At 42.0% G+C, this 27,958-nt stretch overlaps 2 protein-coding genes across 6 annotated transcripts in view; both read left to right on the forward strand.

The window, feature by feature from the left end:
• Nucleotides 1-27,958, forward strand: part of TAOK3 (TAO kinase 3) — a 285,404-nt gene that overhangs the window by 23,331 nt on the left and 234,115 nt on the right. The window lies entirely within an intron of this gene.
• On the forward strand, nt 18,366-26,487 carry LOC141070490 (uncharacterized). Its single transcript, XM_073559525.1, has 2 exons — nt 18,366-23,571; nt 23,789-26,487. Exon 2 carries the CDS (start codon nt 24,095-24,097, stop codon nt 25,427-25,429), a length of 1,335 nt encoding a protein of 444 aa, XP_073415626.1. The 5' UTR covers nt 18,366-23,571; nt 23,789-24,094; the 3' UTR covers nt 25,430-26,487.

The following is a 27,958-nucleotide window of genomic DNA, read 5'->3' on the forward strand; positions in this document are numbered from 1 at the left end:
CCCTGTGACTGTCTCATCTGTCAGGAGGCCAGTCTGTAGCTCTGGCACCCCTGTGACTGTCTCATCTGTCAGGAGGCCAGTCTGTAGCTCTGGCACCCCCGTGACTGTCTCATCTGTCGGGAGAGCAGTCTGTAGCTCTGGCACCCCCGTGACTGTCTCATCTGTCGGGAGAGCAGTCTGTAGCTCTGGCACCCCCGTGACTGTCTCATCTCTAAGGAGAGCAGTCTGTGGCTCTTGCACTATTGTGACTGTCTCATCTACCTGTAAAGACTGCTGCAGTTTTTATGTTTGACAAACCAATCATTTTGAACCTTCCTATCCTGCACGCTCCTTATCTTGATTACTCTGCTATAAAACCAGTTTTGAGAAAAATAAGTTCCCAGAAACATTTCTATATCATTGTGAATTGGTGTCTACTTTCATCTGGTTTAGATTGGGCTGAGATGCGGATCCTTATTTGGTCCGGAGGCATGTGGGGCGTCTTCATGTATGTATTATGGGGGAGGGCAATAAATCCAATAGCAAAAATGTAAGCTAACAGGCTATATGGCAATGCAGACCCCTTTAGAATAGGTGAGTTCTTGGGAGCCCCTTGCATGTGATACTGTGTGGATGTTTTGATACATGTGCTGCTGGAATGATACACTCTTGGCTGAAGCTGAGGGGTGTGGATCCAATCTCTGGATGTTTCCCATTCAGCCTTTTAGTATTCCTGTGGTATGACCCTTTAATACCATGACCGAGTCGGGAAGATGCTCATGAAAACTCATTTTGTCAAAGTGTGAAACAAACTTGAATTGTTTTTCACTTGGTAACAGAAATCACACTTATGAATGTGTTAGTTTGGATTAGTGGCTGAAAATAGTAGCGGTGATAGAACCATTTTTGACTTTAGCAGCTGCCTCTCCAAGTCACCGACTTCACATTTTGTGTCTATTCTACATATTACCGTGAACAAAATGCAATGAAACTTCTGTGAGACGAACACTCTGAACTACACAGAAGAGTGATCTTCTGCCAGGGATATCAAACTCAAATACCACAGTGGGTCAAAATAAAAATCTTAGAAAAAGTCACAGGCCAACCGTAATATTTATTAAAACAATGTCTACAAGTTAGGAAAGTTCTCCTTGTCAAATATAACATGAACCATATGGAAACAAGCTTAAAATGTACTTTGTTCGACAATCCCTTTAACTTAATACATCTGGCTGTGTGCACACGTTCAGGTTTTTTCGCTTTTTTTTCTTTTTTTTTCTTTTTTTAGCGTTTGTCCCCTGCAAAAACGCTTAAACGCATACATTAAGCATCTTATTATTAGAATGCAATCCGCAATTTTTGTGCCCATGATGCTTTTTTTTCCACAAAAAAACGCATCGCGGAAAAATGCAGCATATTCATTAATTTTGCAGAAAATCTGCGGATTTGCCACTATGTTCATTGTATTAGGATGCTCTGGAAAAAACAGCGCGCAAAAAAATGCGGATTTCCTGAGGAGTCCGGTTTTTCTCAGGAAAAATCTGCTTACGTGGGCACATAGCCTAAGAGTTAGATTACGTGTCTAGAGCACTTGGTATTTCCTAGTCATCAGGGGCATACCTAGAAATCATGGGGCCCCATAGCAGAAGTTCTGATTGTCCTCCTTCCCAAAAGAACCTTAATATTTGGTGCGGTCAGCCCTTAGGTGACTTTCAGACCTGCGTTTTAAGACGCAGCACAGGGCCGCCACTAGGCTCCGTTCCCGGCCGTGCCTCCTCCGGTCAGCTCCTCCTCTGGGCGCATGACGCTGCATGCGACCGGCGTACCCTATATTTAGCGTTGGGTACGCTGGCCGTGCGCTGGTATGTTTTTGCCGGCGCATGCGCCCTTCTTGCGCTGCACCAAGCACAAAAAAATGCAACACTGCGTTTGGCGCACGTCGGTGCAGCGCCAAAAGGGTGCATGCGCCGGCAAAAACATGCCAGTGTACCCAACGCTAAATATAGGGTACGCCGGTCGCATGCAGCGTCGTGCGCCCAAAGGAGGCGCGGCCGGGGGCGGAGCTTAGTGGCAGCCCTGCGCTGCACCTCATAACGCAAGTCTGAAAGTAGCCTTACAAAGTAATGTTCCTCCTATTGAAGCCATTGGAATGCCCTTTTATTGCCTCATAAAGTATGATGCTAAAAAAAGTGCCCTCCAAACACCATATGTTACACTACAGTGAATTCCTCCACCGTATGCTCATCACATATTGTATGAGGACCTTACTATACCCACCTTAATGCCCCAGCAAGTATGGTGATCTCCACATAGCCCTTTACACACTATAATGGGCCCCACATAGTCCTCCATGCAAAATAATGGGCCCCACATAGTCCTCCATGCAAAATAATGGGCCCCACATAGCCCTCCATGCAAAATAATGGGCCCCACATAGCCCTCCGTGCAAAATAATGGGTCCCACTGTATGTGTGTGTGTGTATATATATGTGTGTGTATATATATATATATATATATATATATATATATATATATATATATATATATATATATATATATATATATAAATTATGGGTCTATATATGGTACATCCCATGCAGCACCTTGTCTTGCCATGGCGCTTCCTGTTCTTCCTTCTAGATCTGTTGTCTCCATGGCTTGTGTTTTTGAAGCTCTTCACTGCTTGGCACTATGGGCACGAAATGTGACGTAATCGTGCGCGCGGTTCTGCGACGTCAGATGCAGGAGGAGATTGATAAGGGAGGGAGCGGACGTCTCCCTCTTCCATCATTGCATTCAGGATGCTTATTCAGTTGAAAGTGCAGTGCCAGTCGAGGTCAAATATAATCATCCTCAGGCCAGATTTGGCCCACGGCAAGAGTTTGACATGTACAGTTAGGTCCATATATATTTGGACAGAGACAACATTTTTCTAATTTTGGTTCTAGACATTACCACAATGAATTTTAAACAAAACAATTCAGATGCAGTTGAAGTTCAGACTTTCAGCTTTCATTTGAGGGTATCCACATTAAAATTGGATGCAGGCTTTAGGAGTTTCAGCTCCTTAACATGTGCCACCCTGTTTTTGAAGGGGCCAAAAGTAATTGGACGGATTAAATAATTGTAAATAAAATGTTCATTTCTAGTACTTGGTTGAAAACCCTTTGTTGGCAATGACTGCCTGAAGTCTTGAACTCATGGACATCACCAGACGCTGTGTTTCCTCCTTTTTGATGCTCTGCCAGGCCTTCACTGCGGTGGTTTTCAGTTGCTGTTTGTTTGTGGGCCTTTCTGTCTGAAGTTTAGTCTTTAACAAGTGAAATGCATGCTCAATTGGGTTGAGATCAGGTGACTGACTTGGCCATTCAAGAATATTCCACTTCTTTGCTTTAATAAACACCTGGGTTGCTTTGGCTTTGTTATTGGTCGTCGTTTCATACTAATATGGACAATCAGTTTGGCTGGTTATGAGCCCACAGTATGTGTTAGGTGTTGGGTTCCTGCCACTGCACAGCAGGAGTCCAGAGAGCCTTGCACCCAGCAGTCTCCCATTCTTCAGCCGCGGTGGAGCCTGCTCAGCAGACTTGTCGGTCCCGGTGCTCTACCCAGGCCAACTCCGTGGGTTTGCTAGCTGCTGCCACCTCTGGTACAGCTATGACTATGCATGCTGCTCAGCAGCGAGATTCTCCAGGGACTAAGTCCTCATGTCGGGCCACTGAGCATGCCCGTGGAGTGATCTCCCATTGGAGATCGAAGGTCACGTGCTCAGGTCCTGCTCCTGTTCGGATTGGCCCATCCGAGAAGCCAGGAAGGTCCTGGACGCTCGCTGCTATAAAAGGTTTGCATGGCCGCTCGGCCTTGCGCTAGGATAAGACTGTATTTACAGACTATGTGGAGTGAGTGATGTATGCACGCAAGAATGTCTCTGGTGAATGACTCATTAAGAAACCCCTACCCTTGGTATTGTTATGCAGCCTAGCCTGCTAGCGCCCAGGCTTAGGTGTAGGTAGGACAGAGATTGAGTCAGGCATCAGTCCTCACCAGGGACTCGGCACGCCTCAGTGCACGTGCTCCATAGCCAGCGTCTATAACGGCGTTCGCGGTAGCGACGCCGCGAGTTCAATGGGCCTAGAAGGACTCTAACCCCGTGTCCTTGGGGTAGAGATCTGTGGCTGTACACTGTGCACTCTTTTGGCCGGGCTGTGTGAGCTAAACAGGCTGCATCTATGTTCAGCGGTTGTGCGGCTCTGTGCATTAACAGAGTTCGCCCCTGTTCACATTGGGTGACGTAACCCGCGTGTGACTGGTTTCACACCGCTTAATTCTTCCGCCATTACTTAGCAGCAGTGAACCACCTCTGCACGGTGGACCCCGGGCTGCGAATGTACCTACTATTATTTTATAATTTGGTGCGTTCCGCCAGCCCTAACAGTATGGCTCTGAATACCTCAGAATTCATTTGGCTGCTTCTGTCCTGTGTCACATCATCAATAAACACTAGTGACCCAGTGCCCCTGGCAGCTATGCATGCCCAAGCCATCACACTGCCTCCGCCGTGTTATACAGATGATGTGGTATGCTTTGGATCATGAGCTGTACCACGCCTTCGCCATACTTTGCTCTTGCCATCATTCTGGTAGAGGTTGATCTTGGTTTCATCTGTCCAAAGAATGTTCTTCCAGAACTGTGCTGGCTATTTTAGATGTTTTTTAGCAAAGTCCAGTCTAGCCTTTTGATTCTTGATGCTTATGAGTGGGTTGCACCCTGCAGTGAACCCGCTGTATTTACTTTCATGCAGTCTTCTCTTTATGGTAGATTTGGATATTGATATGCCTACCTCCTGGAGAGTGTTGTTCACTTGGTTGGCTGTTGTGAAGGGGTTTCTCTTCACCATGGAGATTATTCTGTGATCATCCACCACTGTTGTCTTCTGTGGGCGCCCAGGTCTTTTTGCATTGATGAGAATATATATGGACCTAACTGTATGTTCTAAGTGTAGCAAGCCTCTTAATAAATTTGGCCCATCTTGGGCTGTACCTTGCATCACAAGCTGAAATCTAGTTATGACTTCATTTACACTAATTGGGCAAAATTGGCCCTATTAAGTTTGTGCAATTTCTACAAGTGTTGGGAGCTAGAAAAAATGGCTTGGAGGCTTGATGCATCCCTTCCTCTAATATTTGTATCTTTGCATTGTGCTGATACCCTGTGCTTCCCACATACAGTATGTGTCCTGAAGCATCTGGACCTCCAATAAAGTCTTTATGATCTTCCTTGGATAGAAGATTTCGTGACACAAAGCACTGACTGGAATTTTGTTTACACTCCACGCTGTCAAAGGCGCTTTCGGTCTCATTCAGATGCCACTGATGTGGCCCCATTTTAGCATCTGTAAAACCCAGATCCACCATAATTCAAATAAAGCAAACTTTAACTCTGACAATATTTAGATTCTTAGTTCATGGCCACGTGATCATTTTGCAGATTTGCTCACTATTAAATTCCATTTTATTAAAAGCCAAAATATGATGTATGAAAGTGACCTAGGCCAAATATTTAAGAAGCTCTGCAATATTTTAAAAACTGCCTTTTAAGGGTTGTTTGGGCTAATGATATTGATGACCTGTCCTAGGGATAGGTGATCAATGTCTGATTGAGGGTGGGGTGGTCAGGCTTTTTCAGCTCTAGTGTTGGCCAGAGGTAAATCTTGTGCAAAGCTGAGCTGCATAGCTCTATTTAATGCGTAGTGGACACTGCAGAGAACTTGGCTCCTATTCTCATTAGGGCTCATACTCACACACGAGAAACTCTGACAAGTCTCGCACGTCAATACCCGGCACTCAGATCGGAGCGTTTAGCTGCATGTGTTTCTATGTAGCTGCATGCTCCGCTCCCGAGTGCCGGCGGCAGTGCCGGGTATTGATGTGCAAGACTCGTGTGAGTATGAGCCCTAATACGTATTGTGTGGAAAGCATTAATTTTATTTATTTTTTATCTTAACCTCAGTGAATAGAAACACAGAATTGTCATGCTGCGGCTCTTAAAGAAAAGCAAAATCCTGCAGTCCAATATGCAGGAGGGAAATGAACGGAGTTTGTGAAATCGTTGTAAATCTCATTCCTTTTGCTGCTAATGTAGTATGGTATTTTTTTTTTTTTTTTCTCTGCAAAATGCGTACTAGAATATCTGCAGCAGCAGACGTGGTACCTGTAACCATTCTGGGGCCTTATCCCGTCTGTGTTGCACGTATGTGTGGTATCCGTTTTTTTTCACCGATGCAACACATACCCATGATAATCTATGGTGCTGTTCACATGTCCGTTTTTTTTTTCTAGTATCCTTGATAAAAAGCGTCGATACAAGTCTGTGAAAAACACATCTGTGTGCTGCTGTATGAGAAGCTTTGATAAAGTTAAAATAAACGGGCACACGGACCGTACACTGACATTGGATTCATTTTGCCGTAGTGATATGCACTTTTCACTAAAGGAGTCTTTCAGAACCTCTTCAGTGGGGGAGAGAAACCTTAGAAACTGTGTCCTATGAATAGCAAATTGGATTTCCCATAGGAATGACTTGGATGAGGTTTTTGAAATGGATTTTTGGAAAGTTCCAGCTAAAAAAAAAAAAAAAAAGACAAGGATGGGCTTTGATGCAGTCCAGGGATACTTTCCTCTGAATTGCCAGCTTTAGGCCGTGTCCCCCATGTTTGCGGTGCTCTGGCTGTGTGCACCCCGTGTCCTCTGTGGGATCCTGCTTCGTGGCCTCCTTGTCTTGAAAACATGAACATACACTTGTCTTTCTGGGCCTCTGCAGCGGTGCTTGTACTACCCCTCTTCTTTAGTGCTATAACTCTGTGGCATTTACTGCCTTTATCTGAACCTTCTATCGATGGCATTCCATTCCAGCCATTTACTGTATCATATATTTTTATTGTGCTTTATTTTTTTTGTGTCCACCTGCTTCCTTGTACGGCGGCATTGATACCAGTGCCCGCTATCTGTCTGAGTAGCTCAGAAGTGACTTTCTGTTAAGTAAAAAGAGGAAAGAAAGTAACATGCAGGAAGTTGACTGAAGTGGGGGAACTGGAGCATCAAAGTGAAGTTGTGGTGTCACTCCCGCTGGCTGACCTCTCGCTGCAGCTCTGGAGGGAAGACCCTGCAGCTGCTTCAGAAATGAGACATGAAGTTAGGTGTGGCATAGCATTTCCTTTCTGGCACGTATGGTAAGACATTGGCTGGCAGAGCAGGCCTGCAGATACTGATAACATGGGAGTATGTGCTGTGGATGTACGCTGGCGATTAGTCAGCCTTTTCTGCTGGTACATGAGATTAGGGACATACATTTTGTTAATTTGGAAAGAGATTATAGTGCTATTAATTATCTCTACAGTTATTTGCATGGTAGCACATACCGTATACTTTTAGGAGGGAACCTTACGCATACCATAGATCTCGCAGCTGGGGAACATGTCGCTGCTTTACTTTTCTGGGTGTGTCAGATCCAATCTGCTGATCTGTAGAACAAGTATTTTCACCTCATCTACAGAACTTCTAATGACATGTACGCTAAGAACATGCTTGCCCTATAAGGGGAATTTGAGATGTTCATACATGTCAGGTTTTATAGAGCTTGGAATCCATGTCATGAGTTCCATGCATGTGAATGGGGTTTCTGCAACTCTGTTCACGTGCTTTGTAATATGGCCAAACTGTAACATCAGCCCCAGAAGTGGAGTGGTGATGCCACATGTACACTTCTGCTCCAATGACACAGGGGGATCTCGGCTGTCGGACCTCCCCGCGTTCATACTTGCCATGTGGATAGATGATTAAATGCATTCAGTAGCTAAATCTCTTTGTGTGTAAAATGGCAGAATATGCTGTGCTTAAAGGAGTTCTTCTCTTCAGCTTATCCCCTCCTGTCACAGGTCCCAGAATATCCAGAGCTTTGCGTGAAGGAGGCTGGCTGTCATGCCTCAATAGCTAAAGACAGGCCCCTTTTCTGTCTAAACCTCACAGAATGAGTCAGATCTAGCCCCAATCATACACTGCACTGGCCATGTGCCTACAAAGAAGATGCCCAAGTTGTATGTAGAGCTGCATTTTCCCACAAAAAATAATCTAGCAAATATTCTTACAATATGGCTTTTCCATAGAAAATCTTGAAAAATTCTAGACAGGTTGAAGACAAACTGTCGTCTTTGTCTAACGTAATGACTGGGGATTTGTGATCGGGTTTGTCTGGTATCAAAGTCTAAAGTGTAAGAACTGAAGACGAAACATGGTGAAGCTTCTCTTAAAGATGGCGTCCGCCAACTCTAAGGCTTTGTGCCCACGTAGCGTTTTTTAAGTGTTTCTGCAGCACTTTTAGACAAGCGTTTCTGCTGCAGAAATGCTTAAGAAAAGCATCCAATTGATTTTTAATGAAAAACGCACATGTGCGAATGGTGCGTTTTTACCGCTGCGGAAACGCTTAGTTAAAAACGCAGCATGTTCACTAACTTTGCGGAATCGCACGCGATTCCACATACCATCAATTATATGGGCAAAAACACTGGACAAACGCTTACAAATGCGCGTCAAAAAATGCATGCGTTTTCCCGGGAGCAGGGTGTGCGATTCTGCTCAGGTTTATTCTGCTTCAGAATCGCTATGTGGGCACATAGCCTAAACATGCCCGTTGTAGTGAATGGTCATATTGCCCATAAAACAACAATTGTGGGTTACTCTTTTATAAAAAAATTGTCCCTTTTTTTTTTTTTTTCTTTTCTAACTTTCCTTGTCATTTCATTTATTGAATTGACAACTGAATTTTTAAATTTCCCTTCAGTCTGACATTTTCAACACGGATTTGGACATACCCCAAATGGCAAATCCATACTTGGTCCTCCCTAAAGTGTTTTTTTTTTTTTTTTTTTAATTTTCTTAACTTGAATGGGTTGTCCACAACTGGGCCAATCCGCTTCTCAATTCCTATGTTTCCTCCTTGTAAAATAACATCTACTCGCCTCAATATTCCAGCAGTGCCAGCACTGACTCTCCTGGGGATCACGTGACATTGTCATGCGAACCCTATGGCCAATGTTATGTGATTCCTGGCAGAGCTAGTGCTGACACCACTGGAATGGCGCCATAGGGGATAGAGGTGGTGTTTTTACTACAGGGGGAAGCATAAGGGTTGTCAAAGTAGTACATGAAATTGGGGCTAAAAATTTTTGCAGTTGGGTTACTTAAAACCGTTCTGTGCCATTGTGCCTCCTATATCCCCTGTGTTGCACAGTCTATTGTATACAGAATGAGTTGGCTAAGCCCTGTTTCACACTTCCGTTTTTTCAAATCCGTCAAAATCCGTTGGTTTCCGTAAAAAAACGGATCCGCCATTTTTTTGCAGGATCCGTTTTTTTTGTCCCATAGACTTCCATTAGTGGTTACCGCGGATCCGTCAAAAAAACGGATCCGTTTTTTTAAAAACGGATCCGTTTGCATCAGTTTCCGTCAAAAAAACGGAAACGGATCCGTTTGGCGGACACAAAAACGGAAGTGTGAAACAGGCCTAAGACTCCATCAGCCATCCCTTTATGACTGTCTGACAGAGTTTGTAACTGTTGTGTCTTTTTTTGAGCTCCTCGCAGCTGATTTATGGTCACTGATCACCACATCAAAATTTAATGTGCAGGGAACAAACAGCTTGTAAAAGCCAAATGGTGCAACATTTTTAATGAAACCTATTGAAAAAAATGTTTTTTTTTTTTTTTTTTGCCTCAAATACATGGATTAACTTTTAGAAAAATAAACACATATTGCCCACAAAGGTGGACAACTGCTTTTTAAAGCATGTCCTGCATTTGGACTTGTTTGATAATTCATCACTTGTAGAAATATCTTTTGAGCATTTTTGGCTTTTTGTTTTATTTCTTTTCAGTAAAAATGGTGAGAAACTTATCAGACGTGCACTGCATTTTCAGAATTGTTTTACTAATGTCCTAGTTTTTGAAACCTGGTCACTGGATCCGAAAATGTTGTTAAATAAATGAAATGTTAAAATTGCTGCGTTTTGTACATGTGCTTCTGGACTGATCAGATCTAGGCTGTCTAATGACTTAAAACCACAGTGAAATGCAATGTGTGAACTTGGCATGGACCAAAAAATCTTACTCATATTACATTTTATCACTATTGCATGTAGAAAGTCCTCCTACTGCTGCACTGCATATAAAATCAATGCACTTTGGCAGATTCCTGATGTCCTGAACATGTGCATGCACCGATAACTGGCCATGTGTTTGTAATGGAGAATTCTGTATAACATTTCTTATCAGATATACCACCTTTAGCAGCCATCCTAAGGACAGCAGTGGCCCACAGGAGAACAGGTGAATCCTCACGTGGGCTCAACTGCAGAAGTGGGCACCACTTTATATGAGCAGTAGTTGGCATAATATACTTGATCCACTGTGTGCAGACAAAGGCAGCATCATTCATTTAACAAACTACCCATTGAATTACCGTATATACTTGTGTATAGGCCAAGGCACCTAATTTTGCCACGTAAAACTGGGAAGACTTACTGACGTGAGTATAAGCCGGTTATGCATTGTCCTGTTATTCCCTTCCTTGTCTGCATGGCTCCTTAATTATTCGCATCCTTGTCTGCATGGCTCGTCATCCCTATCCTTGTATGCGTAGCTCCCATGAGAAAAGCATTAAAAAAAAAACAAAAAAAAAAAAACCTTACTTGCCTTCCCTGCGCTCCCTCGCAGCATCTTTTTCCGGTGCCATCAGTTCCTGTGGCCGAGCGATTACGTGTCCCTGCTCACTAAGGGAATTAATATTCACCTCTCTCCACGCCTATGGGAGTGGAGAGAGGTCAATATTCATTACCTTAATGAGTGGGCACCCATGAGAGCCTGGCAGCTGCTGGAAGCCAACGGCTGTAACTGTGCGCGCTGTAAGAGAAATGAATATTCATTGCCAGTGCAGTGAATATTCATTTCTCTTTAGCAGCGGGCACAGGCTTTAGCCGCAGCCGCCGGCTCCTGCCTCTTGTGACCCGCTGCTCCCCCTTCCCCGCCGGCTTCTGGGACAATGACTCGTGTAGAAGCCGTGCATTTTTCACGCAAAAAAAATGCTGAAAAAAACTCTGCTTATGCACAAGTATATACAGTGTATAGAAGCATAGCTAAATTTGTGAATGGGTAACAAAATATTTACAAATACAGTCATATGCTAAAGTTTGGGCACCCCTATTAATGTTAACCTTTTTTCTTTATAACAATTTTGGTTTTTGCAACAGCTATTTCAGTTTCATATATCTAATAACTGATGAACTCAGTTATATTTCTGGATTCAAATGAGGTTTATTGTACTAACAGAAAATGTGCAATCTGCATTTAAACAAAATTTGACCGGTGCAAAAGTATGGGCACCCTTATCATTTTCTTGATTTGAACACTCCTAACTACTTTTTACTGACTTCCTGAAGCACTAAATTGGTTTTTTAACCTCATTGAGCTTTGAACTTCATAGCCAAGTGTATCAAATCATGAGAAAAGGTATTTAAGGTGGCCACTTGCAAGTAGTTCTCTTATTTGATTCTCCTATGAAGAGTGGCATCATGGGCTCCTCAAAGCAACTCTCAAATGATCTGAAAACAAAGATTATTCAACATAGCTTTTCAGGGGAAGTATACAAAAAGTTGTCTCAGAGATTTAACCTGTCAGTTTCCACTGTGAGGAACATAGTAAGGAAATGGAAGAACACAGGTACAGTTCTTGTTAAGCCCAAAAGTGGCAGGCCAAGAAAAATATCAGAAAGGCAGAGAAGAAGAATGGTGAGAACAGTCAAGGACAATCCACAGACCACCTCCAAAGACCTGCAGCATCATCTTGCTGCAGATGGTGTCACTGTGCATCGGTCAACAATACAGCGCACTTTGCACAAGGAGAAGCTGTATGGGAGAGTGATGAGAAAGAAGCCGTTTCTGCAAGCACGCCACAAACAGTCACCTGAGGTATGCAAAAGCACATTTGGACAAGCCAGTTACATTTTGGAAGAAGGTCCTGTGGACTGATGAAACAAAGATTGAGTTGTTTGGTCATACAAAAAGGCGTTATGCATGGAGGCTAAAAAACACAGCATTCCAAGAAAAACACTTGCTACCCACAGTAAAATTTGGTGGAGGTTCCATCATGCTTTGGGGCTGTGTGGCCAATGCCGGCATCGGGAATCTTGTTAAAGTTGAGGGTCACATGGATTCAACTCAGTATCAGCAGATTCTTGACAATAATGTGCAAGAATCAGTGACGAAGTTGAAGTTACGTAGGGGATGGATATTTCAGCAAGACAATGATCCAAAACACCGCTCCAAATCTACTCAGGCATTCATGCAGCGGAACAATTACAATGTTCTGGAATGGTCATCCCAGTCCCCAGACCTGAATATCATTGAACATATGTGGGATGATTTGAAGCGGGCTGTCCATGCTCGGCGATCATCAAACTTAACTGAACTGGAATTGTTTTGTAAACAGGAATGGTCACAAATACCTTCATCCAGGAACTCATTAATAGCTACAGGAAGCGACTAGAGGCTGTTATTTTTGCAAAAGGAGGATCTACGAAATATTAATGTCACACTTATGTTGAGGTGCCCATACTTTTGCACTGGTCAAATTTTGTTTAAATGCAGATTGCACATTTTCTGTTAGTACAATAAACCTCATTTGAATCCAGAAATATAACTGAGTCCATCAGTTATTAGATATATGAAACTGAAATGGCTGTTGCAAAAAACAAAATTGTTATAAAGAAAAAAGGTTAACATTAATAGGGGTGCCCAAACTTTAACATATGACTGTAACTAAACAGTTGGCCCCTGGAGTCAGTTATCGGTGGACCCTTGACACCTCAGTCTGACACTGTGTAATGAAGATGTCACAAGAAGCTTACTGAGAAACTTGCCAACCACTCTGTATCAGTTAAAGCACCACTCCAGCGTTTTGTTTTAAATTTTTCTTTTTTTATTTTACGGCTGGATTGGAGCCACTAATCTAAGTTCCCTGCCCCTAGTAGCACTTACCAGCGGAGATCTTGGCTTGTACAGAAAAATTTATAATTTGTGAAGTTCAGCTGGATGTTACCAGAGTCTTGTCTCTGATGGCATGTACTTCTTCCTCTGCATGAGGTTGACCAATAATAAGTAAGCAGCAACACACAGATGAAATAAGAACATGTCCTCCTCACTGATCTGTGTAGAATTACAGCATAGCTGAGTTATGTAGTCATTGGTGAGGGCTGGCTGACAACACTGAGATGAGATATGGAAGTGTGAGTAATAATACATAACTCATATCTGCTGTATCTCTACACAGTAGCTGCAAAGATCAGTGAGGAGAGTAGGGCATGTTTTTCTACATGATGCTGAATTCTTATGATTGGTCAACTCCATACAGGGGAATTAGTGCATGCCCGAGATGCAAATATCTGATAATGCGCTGTTGAACTTCACAAATTATAATCAAACTTTACAAACTATTGTATCTGCAGCAGAGAGAAGTTTAAAAACGTACTTTAGAGCTCGCTTACAATAGCATATAAAAAATCAGTCCCATTCTCTAGAATTGCACTCACCGTATTTATACTCAAGTGGGAGTGAGGCCGTACACCCCTTTGCAGCCACTATTCGGTGAGGTGGCCACTTTAACAGGCTCAATCTGGTTACTGGTACCTTTTTATAGAGCACTTGTCATTTCTGGTAACTTTTCAAAAGAAAGCCAAGTTTTGGTATACATTCAGTGGCTTGGTTGACACGTATGCCGAAGCCCTGCAAAATAAGAGTCCGGTGTATTTGCTGACAAGGCCATTTACTATAATAATTTTCTGGGCTTTGAATTCACGTAAACCCCGATGAAGCCACAGAACATACGATAGAAAGCTATCAGTCTCTGTGTGTCTTCGCACGATTTCTATCCGATATATCACTTTAATTTTCAGTTCTCTCTGAGCTAGTGGGTGGAGACTAGTTGCAGTGTTCTTTCCCATAGACATTACAAAGATTCTGGCTCTTATGATGTTGACAGCATGTTCAAAAGAAGCAGAATTAACCTTGACATTTCCGCTGTTAGCAGGCATTCTTTCACTTTTCCCAAGAGTGATTTAAAGGGTTGTCCCCATCTCTAAAGGGCATGTCACACTAAGAGATATCGCTATAACTTGTGACGTTATAGCGATATTGCTAGCGATATCTCTGTGTCTGATACTTACCTCCGACCGGCTCCCCCGCTGGTTATCGCTGATCGCGCGAGAACGTTCAGGACTGTTTCTCGTCGTCAGCTTCCTGTGGCGCTTCCTGCTGTGAGGACGAGCGACGCGTGGAGCCGGGCGGGAGGACGCAGGATCGCCTGGTGTGACAGGTAAGTAGCGATCCCCGTCCCCAGCGATGTCGCTGGTGAGATCTGCCTGTGTGGCAGCTCACTAGCGACCACTTAGCGATGCACCAGCGATCCTGACCGCGTCATATTGCTGGTCGGGATCGCTGGTACATCGCCAAGTGTGACAGTACCTTAAGATCCTATCGCAATATGTAGTAGGTCTAGTAATATTAGCATATACCTCCAATTAGAATTGTAGTATAGTTTTTCTGATTCGGTTTTGTCCCTTTCCTCATGTGCAGACATTGCAGGACTTGTGTGATCCATGATTATGGCCACTGATTTATTTATCTACTCACTTATATAGTGGCATTAATTACATAGCTCTTCACACACTTTCGGCACTGTTTCCATTGGGGCTCACAATCTAAAATCAGTATGTTTTTTGAGTGGGGGAGGAAACTCACGCATACACTGGGAGAACATACAAACTCCTTGCAGATGTTGTCCTTGGTGGGGTTTGAACCCAAGTCTTTTGTTTGAGGTCAGGGGTGTTTGGGAAGCGAAGTAGTGAGCCGATAGTGGAGAAAGAAGCTAAATTCTGTGATTTAAGTTTTGGAATGTCTTATATTTGCTTCTCCTGTTAAACTGTCGCCATAAAGTGGAGTAGGAATAAATGTCCTTAAAGCAATTTTCCATGAATAAATATTAATTTATACTAAAACAGCAGGCAAAATATAGCATGGCAGTCTTAGATTCTTTTGTACATGGGTGGTAGAGTTATATCTGCTCATGTCCAGGTCTACCAGTAAGAACCAGTGCACTAGGGACAACCTCTTAGGCTGTGTGCACACGCTGCGGATTAGGTGCGGATTCATCCGCGCGGATTTTGTAAAATCCGCAGGTGAAACCGCAGGTCAAAAGACCTGCGGTTTTACCTGCGGATTGCTCTGTGGTTTGGCCCTGCGGTTTTTCATCTCAATGGAGGAGATTGCAAACCGCAGGGGAATCCGCAGAAAGAATTGACATGTCAATTCTTTCTGCGGATTGAAAACCGCAGATAATCTGCGCGGAAAATTCCGCACCGTCTGCACTGCGGTTTTTGATTCCCATAGGGAATCATGGTACTGTACACCGCAGCAAAAACTGCTGCTGGTCCGCAGCGGCCAAAACCGCTGCGGAACCGCAGCAAAATCCGCAGCGTGTGCACACAGCCTTATTAGTGCTTAATTTGTTGGACATTCTGAGGGGGAATGAATAGGACACCAGGGGGAGTCGTACCTGGTGTATGACAGCAATGGGTCGTTTTTAAATGTATATTTTTATTACACTTGAAATGTTGTCCTTTTTTCCCATGATCGAACAGTAATGTATTAGTTAGGCTGGGACTGCAAAGATTGCTTTGTCGCTGCTACATCACAATGTATTTCAGATGACTTGTGTCATGTCACCCTTCCCCCTTCTCTCATTCCGCCAAGCAAGTTGTAATATTTTTGTGACTATCACAATACCTCGCAGTTTGTAACGAGAGCCCCACCACCTCCCTCTATTATTCACCTTCATTATGATGCAATAGAGCAGCGGCATAGAGAGAACTTTTGGCAGCACAACCTGTGTCACGGTCAGTCGTCCAGTAGCCCCAGTCCTAATCATGGGACTTCTAAAAGCTTCTGTCACTAGTGAAGGGACCATTGACAATTAATACAATTTTTTTTTTTTTGGATTGGAAATGTACCTAAACGTTACTTGTAGAACATGTGGCGCCATGGCATGATTTTCTGTCTTTGTATTGTCTAGTTGGTGAAAACTACTTTCTTACTTCTAGTGTGTGTAATGTGTCTTGTTCTGATTGTCAAGGGCATCTTGATAACAGCACACATTCTGGTTTAACTATAAGTGGTTGTACTTTACCAGTGAAATTGCTGAGGCTCCTGCACCAGTGCCCTTTGAACACCGAGACCTTGTCTTGTATTTTCCTATGTCTGCCTTGTATCCATGATTTCTTGAGCTTTTTGTTTCTCTTATTTATATACTTTTAATTAAGTCTGTTAAGTTTAATTGTTCTCTTTTTAATACAACCAAACTATTGATTTTGAAATTCTTATCTTCTCTCATCATAAAACAGTGTCCGATGACTTGCCCTGTCTCGTGTGCCACCAGGGGAGGCGTCATGGGAGGGGACATGAAGATGGAAAATTAACTTGTAAGAGTAAATGAGGCTCTCCTTCACATCTACAGATACCTGCCAGGACACGTGCACGAGCACTACTGCAACGGTTGGGTGCACAATGTCTGCCAGTGGTGCATGCGTCAAAGTAGGTATCTATAGACGTGATGTCATGGGCGCCACTCATCTCCTTATGATAGAGAATCCCTTTAAGGGTAGTAATGGCTGAGAATGTTTGACAAAATGGAAGTTCCAAATACAATTTTGAGGTGGTGCTCCAAACGTAAACATCTTTGGGATATCCACAAGATATCACATATATTTGTGCACTATGAGGATACTAGCCGTATGACCCACACCTGTCCCCAGACTGGAGGTCACCTGACCCCAATCCTGCATGGTAAGGTGGTCTGAGTGCCACATCCAGAAAGAGAATTAATGTACTATAGAGGTGATCATTCATATGCATTGTTTTCTGCATTCGGTTTCATTGTCGTTAAAAAATATCTGAGCAATAATATGCCTTATAGACAAAAAAAAACTGTTGTTGGAGTGCTTCCTAATAGCTCCAATCTACATCAGAAGAATATGTATAGTTAGATAGATCTGCGCACTAGGCGACACATGGAGGTAGACACAGGAACCCTGTCTATTTAAAGTCTGGCTAGTTTATTGCAGTCCTCATAAACCAGGTACCCAGAAAACACAAATACAGCCTTTGTCCAGAATAAGGTAAAACAAAAAGTAACAATTCCATGCAGTAGTGCTGATTAGCCCACCTGGCTTAGAGTCCAGCTTCTTGGTCCTTTTCCCAAAGGCACTCAATGGAGCTCTGTAACCTCCACACAGCCCTGGAGGAGATATGGTGAACAGCCTCCCACCTGCTCTTCAGCTGTTTACTTAAAAATCTAGCCTTTAAAATTGCTGATTAACGCCTCTTAGCACTTGTGTGCTGGAGCAATTTCCCTAGGTTCAGATCACTGAAGCTAACAACCTCAGTGATGCGTATCTCCATCCAGTACTGTACCATGGAATATAATAAATATGTATAGTGACAAAATATATAATATATGTATAAAAATCTAAATGTTTTTGTCTTTAAGCTGCTGATGGTGAAAGTACAACCATCAACATGTTATGATTGTAAATCTGTTGGCAATAGTTTTTGTTTCATTAATTTTTTTTTTTTTTTTGCACTGATCTATCTTTCTGCAGCTTAAACATGAACAGACAACACTTCACTTGTAATATCCAGCTTCTTAACGCCATGATGCTCTTTGAAGTTTCGCAGAGTGTGATCAGAGAGAATATACACTTGACAGTTATTTGCATCTCTGCATAAAACAACGTTTTCACCACCTCATCCCACTCTGCTGATTTGGACGGCTTTAACTTGTAGCCCTTAAAGGGAATCTGTCACCCCTTTTTTGAGATATCATATAATGATATCATTCAGTTGTGTGTCACATAAGGATTCTCTTAGTACTTTTGCTTCCCCCTGACCCCGCACCTTTCATGCATAAATACCTTTTTTATATCGGTTCAGATGTATGTAAACTGCCACGGTCCAGACCGCTGGGCGGGGCTTATTCACCTGTTCCCTCCTCCCTGTCTTGCTCTATGCATTTCTTCTTGTCTAGAGCAAGACAGGGAGGGGGGAGCTCTCCATCCCTGAAAGCTCCTTTATCTCGATTTTGCTGTGAAAACGTTTTACTGTCAGACTTCTGAAAGCTCATGCACATGTCTTTAATTTGTCCTTGCAGAGTTGAAGTAGCTTCATATCTGCAGAAAGTCTATTCTTTCAGCACTTTTGCAGTGTTTTTTTTTTTTTTTTTTTTTTTTTTACCCATTCTAATGACTGGGTGAAAAAAGTCACTCAGAAATGCACTTTATTTCCAGTGTTAATTTGCATCGTTTCTCCTGTCAAGAGTCATTTCAAATATTTGTGCAGCAAAAACAATGTGCACATAAACCTTGGGTATATTAGTGTTGTGGCACAACCTTAAGGAAGTGGAGAAATGCTCCCTGAGGGTGCTGTCAGATTATTCTCTATTTATTTTGCTATTTGGTCATGTTTGTGCCAAGGGGAAACCTAGAATGATGTCTAGTAAAAAGCAGTAATAATGCTAGAATTCATGGGATGCAACTGAGAGATGACTTTGCGTAAAGGGTTAATGTGCTCCTCTGTCTCTGACACCTACTTTGTCTAGCCTTCATCCATATTTAACAGCCATCTTCTCATTGGAAGCAATGGAGAGCGATAAATCGGGCACGTTCCTTAGTCTATACTTCTTAAGTGTCTGCCCCAGGTATTCACAGCATAGTATGTCATCTTTTCTAGTCGCATCGATCCTCCCGTTTGATCTGACCAGAGATCCCTGGACCTTGCCTTGCTGTATCCATCCTGCAACTCTGATTACGTACATGTTGTACAACCTACTGGAGGACACTGCTTAATAATTAAGTAAAATGGTAGTCTCTGGTCCCCTGGGTCAATTTCCTCCTATACACTTTGAGAAAGCATGCGTAGCTGTCACTGCAAATCAAGTTGTTTCTCTTTCCTCGGCTCCTAAACAGGTTTGACTGCTCACTGACGTTTAATGAAGCTCTTTGTTTCCCATACGAAATTGGCACAATCCCAACACTACCATATGACTGTTATGTGCCACAACCTGAATTACTCCTCCAAAATCTCTTTCTGCGATTACATGAGATACTCACTGCCTGATTTTATAGAATTAACTTTAGGCAGCGTTACTTACTGATATGTTGTCTAAGCTGTGAACTGGGAGACGGTTTGTAGGATGAGAGTTCTGACCACGCAGACACACTGGTGACATCCAGGCGCTGGAGTATACTATGTATAGAGTAAATGGGGGTCCTTCAAAGAAGAGGACAGTATGTGCAAGTTATGATGAAAATTGTGGTCTTTAGGGAGCTAGGTGTGTCTTGCATCACCCATCTTAGAGCCCTCTACAATAGTGACAGACACCACATGTGGCGCTATACATTTTTGGAAATTTACTTTTCCGCCATCTAAGGCTTCACTCAGGTTTTTTTCTTATCGCACTCTCCCTCCATCACTGTACCGGATCCAATTTTCATTTATTTTTGATCTATGTTTTTTACGGATGGACTTGATATGTTTTTTTTTTTTCGTACAAGAAAAAACTTCTACCCAACCAAAAAAAGGCCCACAGCTGGCTGCCATGTGCTATTTTTTTTTTTTTTTTTAACTTCTCTTTATTAGTCACATGAGCATTGCTTTGAACAAGCAAGTTAATTTTTTTTCGTGGACAATGTTTAAAAATAAAATACATAAAACCATGTGAACAGCCCCATAGACTATAATGGGTATGTGTTGTATCCATGAAAATCACAGAACACTTAGGCTGTGTGCACACGCTGCGGATTCCGCTGCGTTTCCGCAGCGGTTTTGGCCGCTGCGGACACGCAGCAGTTTTAGCTGCGGTGTACAGTACCATTCATTTGAATGGGAAAACAAAAAACGCTGTGCCGACGCTGCGGAAAAAACCGCGCGGATTTGCTGTGGTTTTGAATCCGCAGAAAGAATTGCATGTCAATTCTTTCTGCGGAAACCACTGCGGGTTCCTATCTCCACCATTGTGGAGATAGTGAATCCGCAGGACCAAACCGCAGGCAAAACCGCAGATAATCCGCAGGTCTTTGGACCTGCGGATTATCTGCGGTTTTTGCAAAATCCGTGCGGATTAATCCGCAGCGGAATCCGCAGCGTGTGCACGTACCCTTAGGATTAGAGATGGGCGGATACCTGGATGTTCGGGTCCGGCAGGTTCGACCGAACAGTTACAAAAAGTTTGGGTGCCAGAACAGTACCCGGACTCCAATCACTCGAATGGGGGGCCCAAACATCCAGTGTTTGCTGTGCTATCATGTGCATGGCAGCGCAGCAAACACCGCTTCTGATCGGCCAGGAAATCATCCCTGCTGGTCAGAGAGCCGTGGTTCCCACGCTGTCGGTCAGCGTGAGCGTTTAGCTCTGATCAGAGGTATAAAGTTTACCTTCAATCACTAGTGCCAGCTGATGGGACTACTGCTCCCATCATCCGACATCTGCTGCCGCTAATAACAGTGAGAGCAGGAGCGTTAGATGGGAGTATTCATTAGCCGCTCTTGCACTGTAAATAAATACCATAATTAAAAGAAAATGACGTGGGTTCCCCTGTATTTTTGCTAAGCAGCCAGACAAAACTCACAGCTGGGGGATGCAACTCTCAGCTGTCGGCTTCAGTAAGGCTAGTTAGCAAGAATATTTAAATGAGTAATTTAAAAAAACGGTGTGGGGTCCCCCCCATTTTTGACAACCAACATTGCTAAAGCAGACAGCTGGGGGATGGTATTCTCAGGCTGCTAAGGGGCCATGGATATGCCCCCCCAGCCTAAAAAAAGCTGCCCAGAAAAGGCACATCTATTAGATGCGCCAATTCTGGCACTTTGCCCGGCTCTTCCCACTTGACCTGTTGCGGTGGCAAGTGGGGTTCCTATTTGTAGGGTTGATGTCACCATTGTATTGTAAGGTGATATCAAGCCCACGGCTTAGTAATAGAGAGACTTCTATAAGACACCTATCCATTACTAATCCTACAGTTGTATGGTAAATAAAGACACAGCTAGAATAAAGTCTTTTATTTGAAATGAGACTAAACAGTTTTCCATTTTTATTTAAACGCCTAATTCCTGTGAAGCCCTCGTTCTCCTGTAATAAAAGTAAAATAAAAAAAAAATAATGTACCATACCTGTCCGTCGTTCTGTCCCACACTGCAAGCCATGTCTGGGGGATAAACAGTTTTCAACCTGGATGGTGCCAAGATGCGACTGTCCAGGCTGAGAATCACTGGTGACTGACCAACTGTGAGCACAGCCTCGGAGATCGGTGGTGACGTCATAGAGGTTACGTCCGGTCACTGAGGCTGTGTTCCCAGCCTGGCTGAACTGCCGTGACCTCAGTGACATCCCCGCTAGCAGCGTGAGCACTGAAAAAGATGGAACGTGCATGGACCCGTCGGGGTCCGTTCAGCCTCGCAATTTTCAGTGACCAAAAAAAATTATTATCAGTGGACTCTTACTACAATACATGTACATTGGTAGCAATAGATGGCTTCAAACATTCTCTTTTGCATTGAAGCATCTAATCTACCTGTTCTGTGGTGGATGTGAAGGGAGGGAGCCGTGACACCTATTGTGATTGGTGGATCCTGTGTTATCAGCTGTGTAAAGGGGTTACCTGCCATTGTAATTCTGCCTCTGCTGATAACAAAAACTACTGAAAACTCTTCCTGTAAAGATACGAAGTATGACTCTAAAAAAGCCAGTGGTCAGTCTGCAAATTGCAAGATGACTAATTTTTAATTATTACTAAAAATTGATATGTATCATGTATTTAAAACTGACTTAAGCAATGTTATTTTCTTATGATGGCTTCTCTTTAAGGTGATAAAAGTAGTAGAGATTCCTGTGGACTGCAAGTAATTTCAGATTCATCCATGGGAATATAAAGGACACATATTGAGACACATTTGTATTGTTTATATTTCTAAATCACAACATGTGATGTCTTTTTTTATGTAGAGCGGAGCCCAAGCTGTTTGTTGTAAGTCGGCTGCACAGGGATAATTGTAAGCATCATCGCATGTGATTGTGGTGTCAGTGGTGCCACTGGGTTAACCGTTAGCAGAATGGGTGTATTCTCCTGAACATCAGTCTGCAGCATGGCCACCTCTGCTGTGTGTGTGTGTAATGGTTATACTATAACTTCTTATCTAGGCATTCTGATGCTGCTTTGTTTTACGAGATTAACCTGAACCTGCTAATCTAAAAAAGTGATTATGGTCAGACCAGCAAGGAGTTGTCCTCCTTGGAATTGGCACATATTGGGCACATGGAGATTTCAGTCATATACATATCTATGCATTGTATTGTTGTGTTTTTAAAAAAAATCAGAATTTGTGTTACATATATAGCACCATCATATTCCACAGCACTTTACAGATATGATCATTAATTAGACGCAGAAAACCTTCGGTGACTATTGAAAGGCCAAATGCAAGATGTGGATAATTGCATTCGGCATTTTTTCACCAGATTGACACTGTAAAATGTGTATAAAAATCACAAGTAACTGTGTGTATGTATATAGTGGGAAAAATATTTGATACACTGCCGATTTTGCAAGTTTTCCCACCTACAAACAGGGTGGATAAAAATCAAATTTTTTTTTAAAAAAAAAAATCGGATTTTTTTGATTTAAATCGGATTTTTTTCAATAAACTGCTTTTTGAGGAAAATATTTTACCATCCAAAGGTTCTTCCATCATGAGATAAAGCTGAGTTGTTTAACTCAGTAGAATAAAGGCTGTATATGTGTAACATTCACAATGAGGTTTCTGTAGGATTAGTGGGCAGTTTCTCTCCTATATTATCACAGACGCTCGCTTTACTTACGCAGTTCTCAAAACTGAATTTGACTCCGCAGAGGTCCCGGCCTCTTCTTCACGGTAAAAATGTTACAACATGAACAGAGTTGAGAAAAAGACCTTAATCCTATTGTTCTACAAACCTATGAATACAGAATCAACCCCTTCAGTGCCAAGTCCAAGAAGTTAGACAATATGTTTCTGATTGTTTGGAGTGGAATAGATCTGCACAACACAAGAAGAATGTGAATCTAAGTGTGAGGAGGAGGAAGGGCAAGCAGACAAGAAAATGAAAGTGAAACTTTGAGCACAATACTGCAGCATAGCCACAGACAGACAAGTCTGGATCTGTTTGTGTGTACGATCTGAGGTTTATTACATTCTTTCCTTATAATGGCAGCAGGCCGTAAAAGAGACCCAGTTTGGGAATATTTTAATGAAGCTCCTTCGCCTATCGGTAAGGCAGGCTTGCGTGCAAAATGCAAACGATGCAACAAAGAGATGCAAGGCCTGGTGGTGCGAATGAGGCAACATCATGAGAAGTGCGGTGATGAAGATGACCAAAGAAACACTTCTGAACAGGCAGGATCTTCAGGTTGGTAAACATTTTTATTGAATCCTATTTCTAAAGACTGAACTGTCATGTGTGAGAAAAATTATATTTCTTATTATTACTGCATGTTACTGTCATTTGGTACAGTTATAAAGAAAAACAAATATTCCTTTTGGGGCAGGGGCAGTGATGTGTTGTGTACAATAAGCAGAAATTGTATAAACAATAAAATAACAGCATTGACTCTTTTTTTGTTTAGGGGAATTCATGGATTCTGGAAACTATCCACCTCCAAGATCACCATCATCCTGTTCTACAGTTTCAGAGTTATCCATCCAGGATAGTGCTTCATTAGCAGCAGCAGCAGCATCATCATCAGACACCCACAGCCACATATCACCATCACCCAAAAGGAAGAAAAAACCTTTACCTCCTGGAACCACCATAGATAGGTTTGTGATAAGAACTAGCAGATTAGAAAGAGTTGATTGATGAAAAAATTGCCCAGTTTATTTATGCAACGAACTCTTCTTTCCGTCTGACTGAGAACCCACATTTCATTAATATGGTTCAGTCACTGAGACCAGGATACAGTCCACCCAGCAGAGCTGATGTTGCAGGGAAACTGCTGGATCAAGTGTATGACAGAGAAATGGAGCAATGTGCAACAGCTCTGGAGGGTAAAATTGTTAACCTAAGTATTGATGGGTGGAGTAATGTCCACAATGATCCTGTTGTATGTGCTTGTATAACAACAGAAGAAGGTAAAGTCTTCCTTGCACAAACAACTGATACGTCAGGAAATGCACACACAGCAGAATACTTACAAGAAGTGGCAGTAAAAGCTATAACTACATGTGAACAAAAATTCAAATGTCTAGTACGCAGTTTGGTCACTGACAATGCTGCAAACGTATCCAAGATGAGAAGAGATTTAGAAGAGCAGGGAGGGAATACAAAGCTGCTAATAACATATGGTTGCAGTGCTCATTTGCTGCACCTCTTAGCCAAAGACTTAAGTGTTCCAGAAATAAAGGCTAATGTTGTTGAAATTTCTAAATACTTCCGTAATAATCATTTTGCTGCAGCAGCTCTGAAAAGGATGGGTGGAACCAAGCTAACGCTCCCACAAGATGTTAGATGGAACTCTGTGGTGGACTGTTTTGAGCAGTATATCAAAAACTGGCCTATTCTGATGACACTTTGTGAAGAAAATCGAGATAAAATAGATGGCACTGTCACGGCCAAAATCCTCAACATTGGGCTTAAGAGAAATGTTGAACATATGCTGAGCTTCCTGAAACCCATCTCTCAAGCTTTAAACAAAATACAGAAAAATAGCTGTTTTATTGCGGATGCTGTTGAAATTTGGAAGGAACTGAGTGAACACTTAAAAACAGAACTACACATGGACAGAATTAAATTACAAGCAGTAAACAAACGAATGGGACAAGCACTGACTCCAGCTCATTTTTTGGCAAATATTGTCAATATCCAATATCAGGGTCAAAACCTAAGTGCTGAGGAAGAGGAGTTAGCTATGACATGGGTATCCAGCAATCATCCATCTTTAATGCCAACTATAATAAACTTCAGAGCTAAGGGGGAACCATTCAAGAAATATATGTTTGCTGAAGATATTTTAAGGAAGGTCACACCAGTAAACTGGTGGAAGTCACTTAAGCGCTTGGATTTAGAGACTGTTCAAGTAATGATTTCACTTTTAAGAGCAGTAGCTTCTTCTGCAGGCGTTGAAAGAATATTCTCTTCCTTTGGACTCATTCATTCTAAATTGAGAAATCGGTTGGGACCCAATAAGGCAGGAAAGCTTGTTTTTCTTTTCCAGATTATGAATAGGAACAAAGAAGAAGATGATGATGATGAAGATGACGACAAGTGAGCTACAGAGGACAGCAGGGACAGTAGTATTTAAGTTTTTCATGTGTCGGCTGGGCTGACAGTCTGTTTCTTAAAATATATATATATTTTGTTTAGCCAAATTAGTTAACAAACATGGATGTTTGTTTAAGCAAATAACTTATGCTGTAATGTTATTGTTTCAGTTGAATAAATCTATTTAAATTGTTATTAAGGTCAGGATTATTTTTCTCCTTCCTAAGTACAACAGAACAGTGGTGTCCAAATATGAATGATTAACCCATTAAACTGGGGAGAAAAAAGTAATATAAAAAGTGATTCTAAAAATCTTCATCTACTTGCATGTTAAAGTAGCAAGAACTAGTTTAGGTAGAAACTTTGATTTAAATCACTGATTTAAATCAAGCCTTACTGACTAGTGATTTAAATCGTGATTTAAATCAGTTAGATTTAAATCAAATCCACCCTGCCTACAAAGAATGGAGAGGTCTGTAATTTTTACCGTAGGAACACTGCAACAGTGAGAGACAATCTAAAAAAAAAAAAAAAATTTGTGTGATTTTTAAATAATAAAATGGTTTTTATTGCATAAATGCAGTATTTGATCACCTGCCAACCAGCAATAATTCTGGCTCTCACAAACCTGTTAGTTTTTCTTTAAGAAGCCCTCCTACTCTGCACTCATTACTTGTATTAATTGCACCTGTTTGAACTTGTCTCCTGTATACAAGACACCTGTCTACACAATCAATCACACTCCAACCTCTCCACCATGGCCAAGACCAAAGAGCTGTCTAAGGACACCAGGGAAAAAATTATTGACCTGCACAAGGCAGGGATAGGCTACAGGACAATAGGCAAACATGTTGGTCCTTAACCTTACAACTAGGTCACATTCTGTGTGCAGCTGAAAACACTAATATCCCCATGAAAAACAAGGATATAAAGAAGTATTATACAGATATACACCGGCGCTACCAATACAAAGGGAGGGCTGCTGGTGCCTAGACAGAAGCTGTGCTTGTTCTGCCAAAAAAGGGTTAAATGAGTAAATGGAGAAAGGCACCGCGCTCACAGAAAGATTCAAAGATGATAACGTAAAAGTGAAAGACCTGCCTTTCACACATACGCCCGATATAAAGAATGTATCAAAATAAATTTATTTACATATAAATACATATTAATAATGGATGCTAATTGGTCAAACCAGAAAAAACGGGCAGACACTGACCTACAACAGGAAAAATATCACTGTGAAGCTCAGTGATTTATATATAGTTGTAAATGGCAGCTAGTAAACCTATTACAATAGCAGATAAGCTCAAAAAGAACATACAACAAGCACTAGAATTGATTTTAACAATAATTGAAAGGTAACCACTCATATATTAAAGCAAAATGCCAACATCATACACCACTATTGGAATGATGGAATCATCTTAATTTTAAAATTTACAGTAAACAATGAGAGGCCACCTTATATATAAAGTGTCTATGTGCAACACTACAATATCAGCAGCGCTTGCTGGATGGATTTATTCTGCCTTAGATCTAGCTCACATACCAAAAATCCTAATAAATCACCACAACGTGCATAACGTGCTAAATTACCTGTTTAAGGCTACTTTCACACTTGCGTTTTTTTTGCGCTGCGCACCGTGAGCAGTGCAAACGCACATAAACGCATCATGCGTTTTTTGCGCTTTTTTTTTTTTTTTTAAAAAAAGCATGCTTTTTTTTTTTTCCGCTGACGTGCAGCGCACCCATAGACTATAATGGGTGGTTGGGTTAAAAAAACAAAAACAAAAACGCATTGCATTCGCATGCGTTTTTTGGGGGGCACGTTGGACGCTCAAAAAATGCAACAGAGTGCATTTTGTGCACCCGAGCGCACTACAAAAAAAACGCATGTGTATGCGCACCCATGTTAAGTATAGGAAAAAAAAAAACATGCGTTTTTTTGCACGAAAAACGGCGCAAAAAAACGCAAGTGTGAAACCAGCCTTATATGTCAGGACACCTGTCACGTTTCGCCCTGACACGTGTTTCAGCGTTCCTTTTTAATTTACAGCTATATATAAATCGCTGAGTTTCACTTTTATATTTTTCCTGTTATATGTCAGTCTCTGCCTGTTTTTTCTGGTTTGACTAATTGGCATCCGTTATTGATATGTATTTATATGTAAATAAATTTATTTTGATACATTCTTTATACATTCCTTGCAGCCTTTTTTTTTCATGGGGATATTAGTGTTTTCAGGACAATAGGCAAGCAGCTTGCTGAGTAGGCAACAAATGTTGGCACAATTAGTAGAAAATGGAAGAAACACAAGATGACCATCTTCCTGGGTCTGGGGCTCCATGCAAGATCTCACCTTGTGTGGTAAGGATGTTTTTGAGAAGGGTCAGTAATCAGCCCAGAACTACACGGGAGGACCTGCTCAGTGACCCGAAGAGTCACACTACTCCGTCATGGATTAAAATCCTGCATGGCACACAAGGTCCCCCTGCTGATGCCAGCACTTGTCCAGGCCTGTTTGAAATTGGCCAA

Source organism: Dendrobates tinctorius, unplaced genomic scaffold, assembly GCF_039654945.1.
Source record: "Dendrobates tinctorius isolate UK_male_01 unplaced genomic scaffold, ASM3965494v1 ptg000003l, whole genome shotgun sequence".
NCBI classification, from domain to species: domain Eukaryota; kingdom Metazoa; phylum Chordata; class Amphibia; order Anura; family Dendrobatidae; genus Dendrobates; species Dendrobates tinctorius.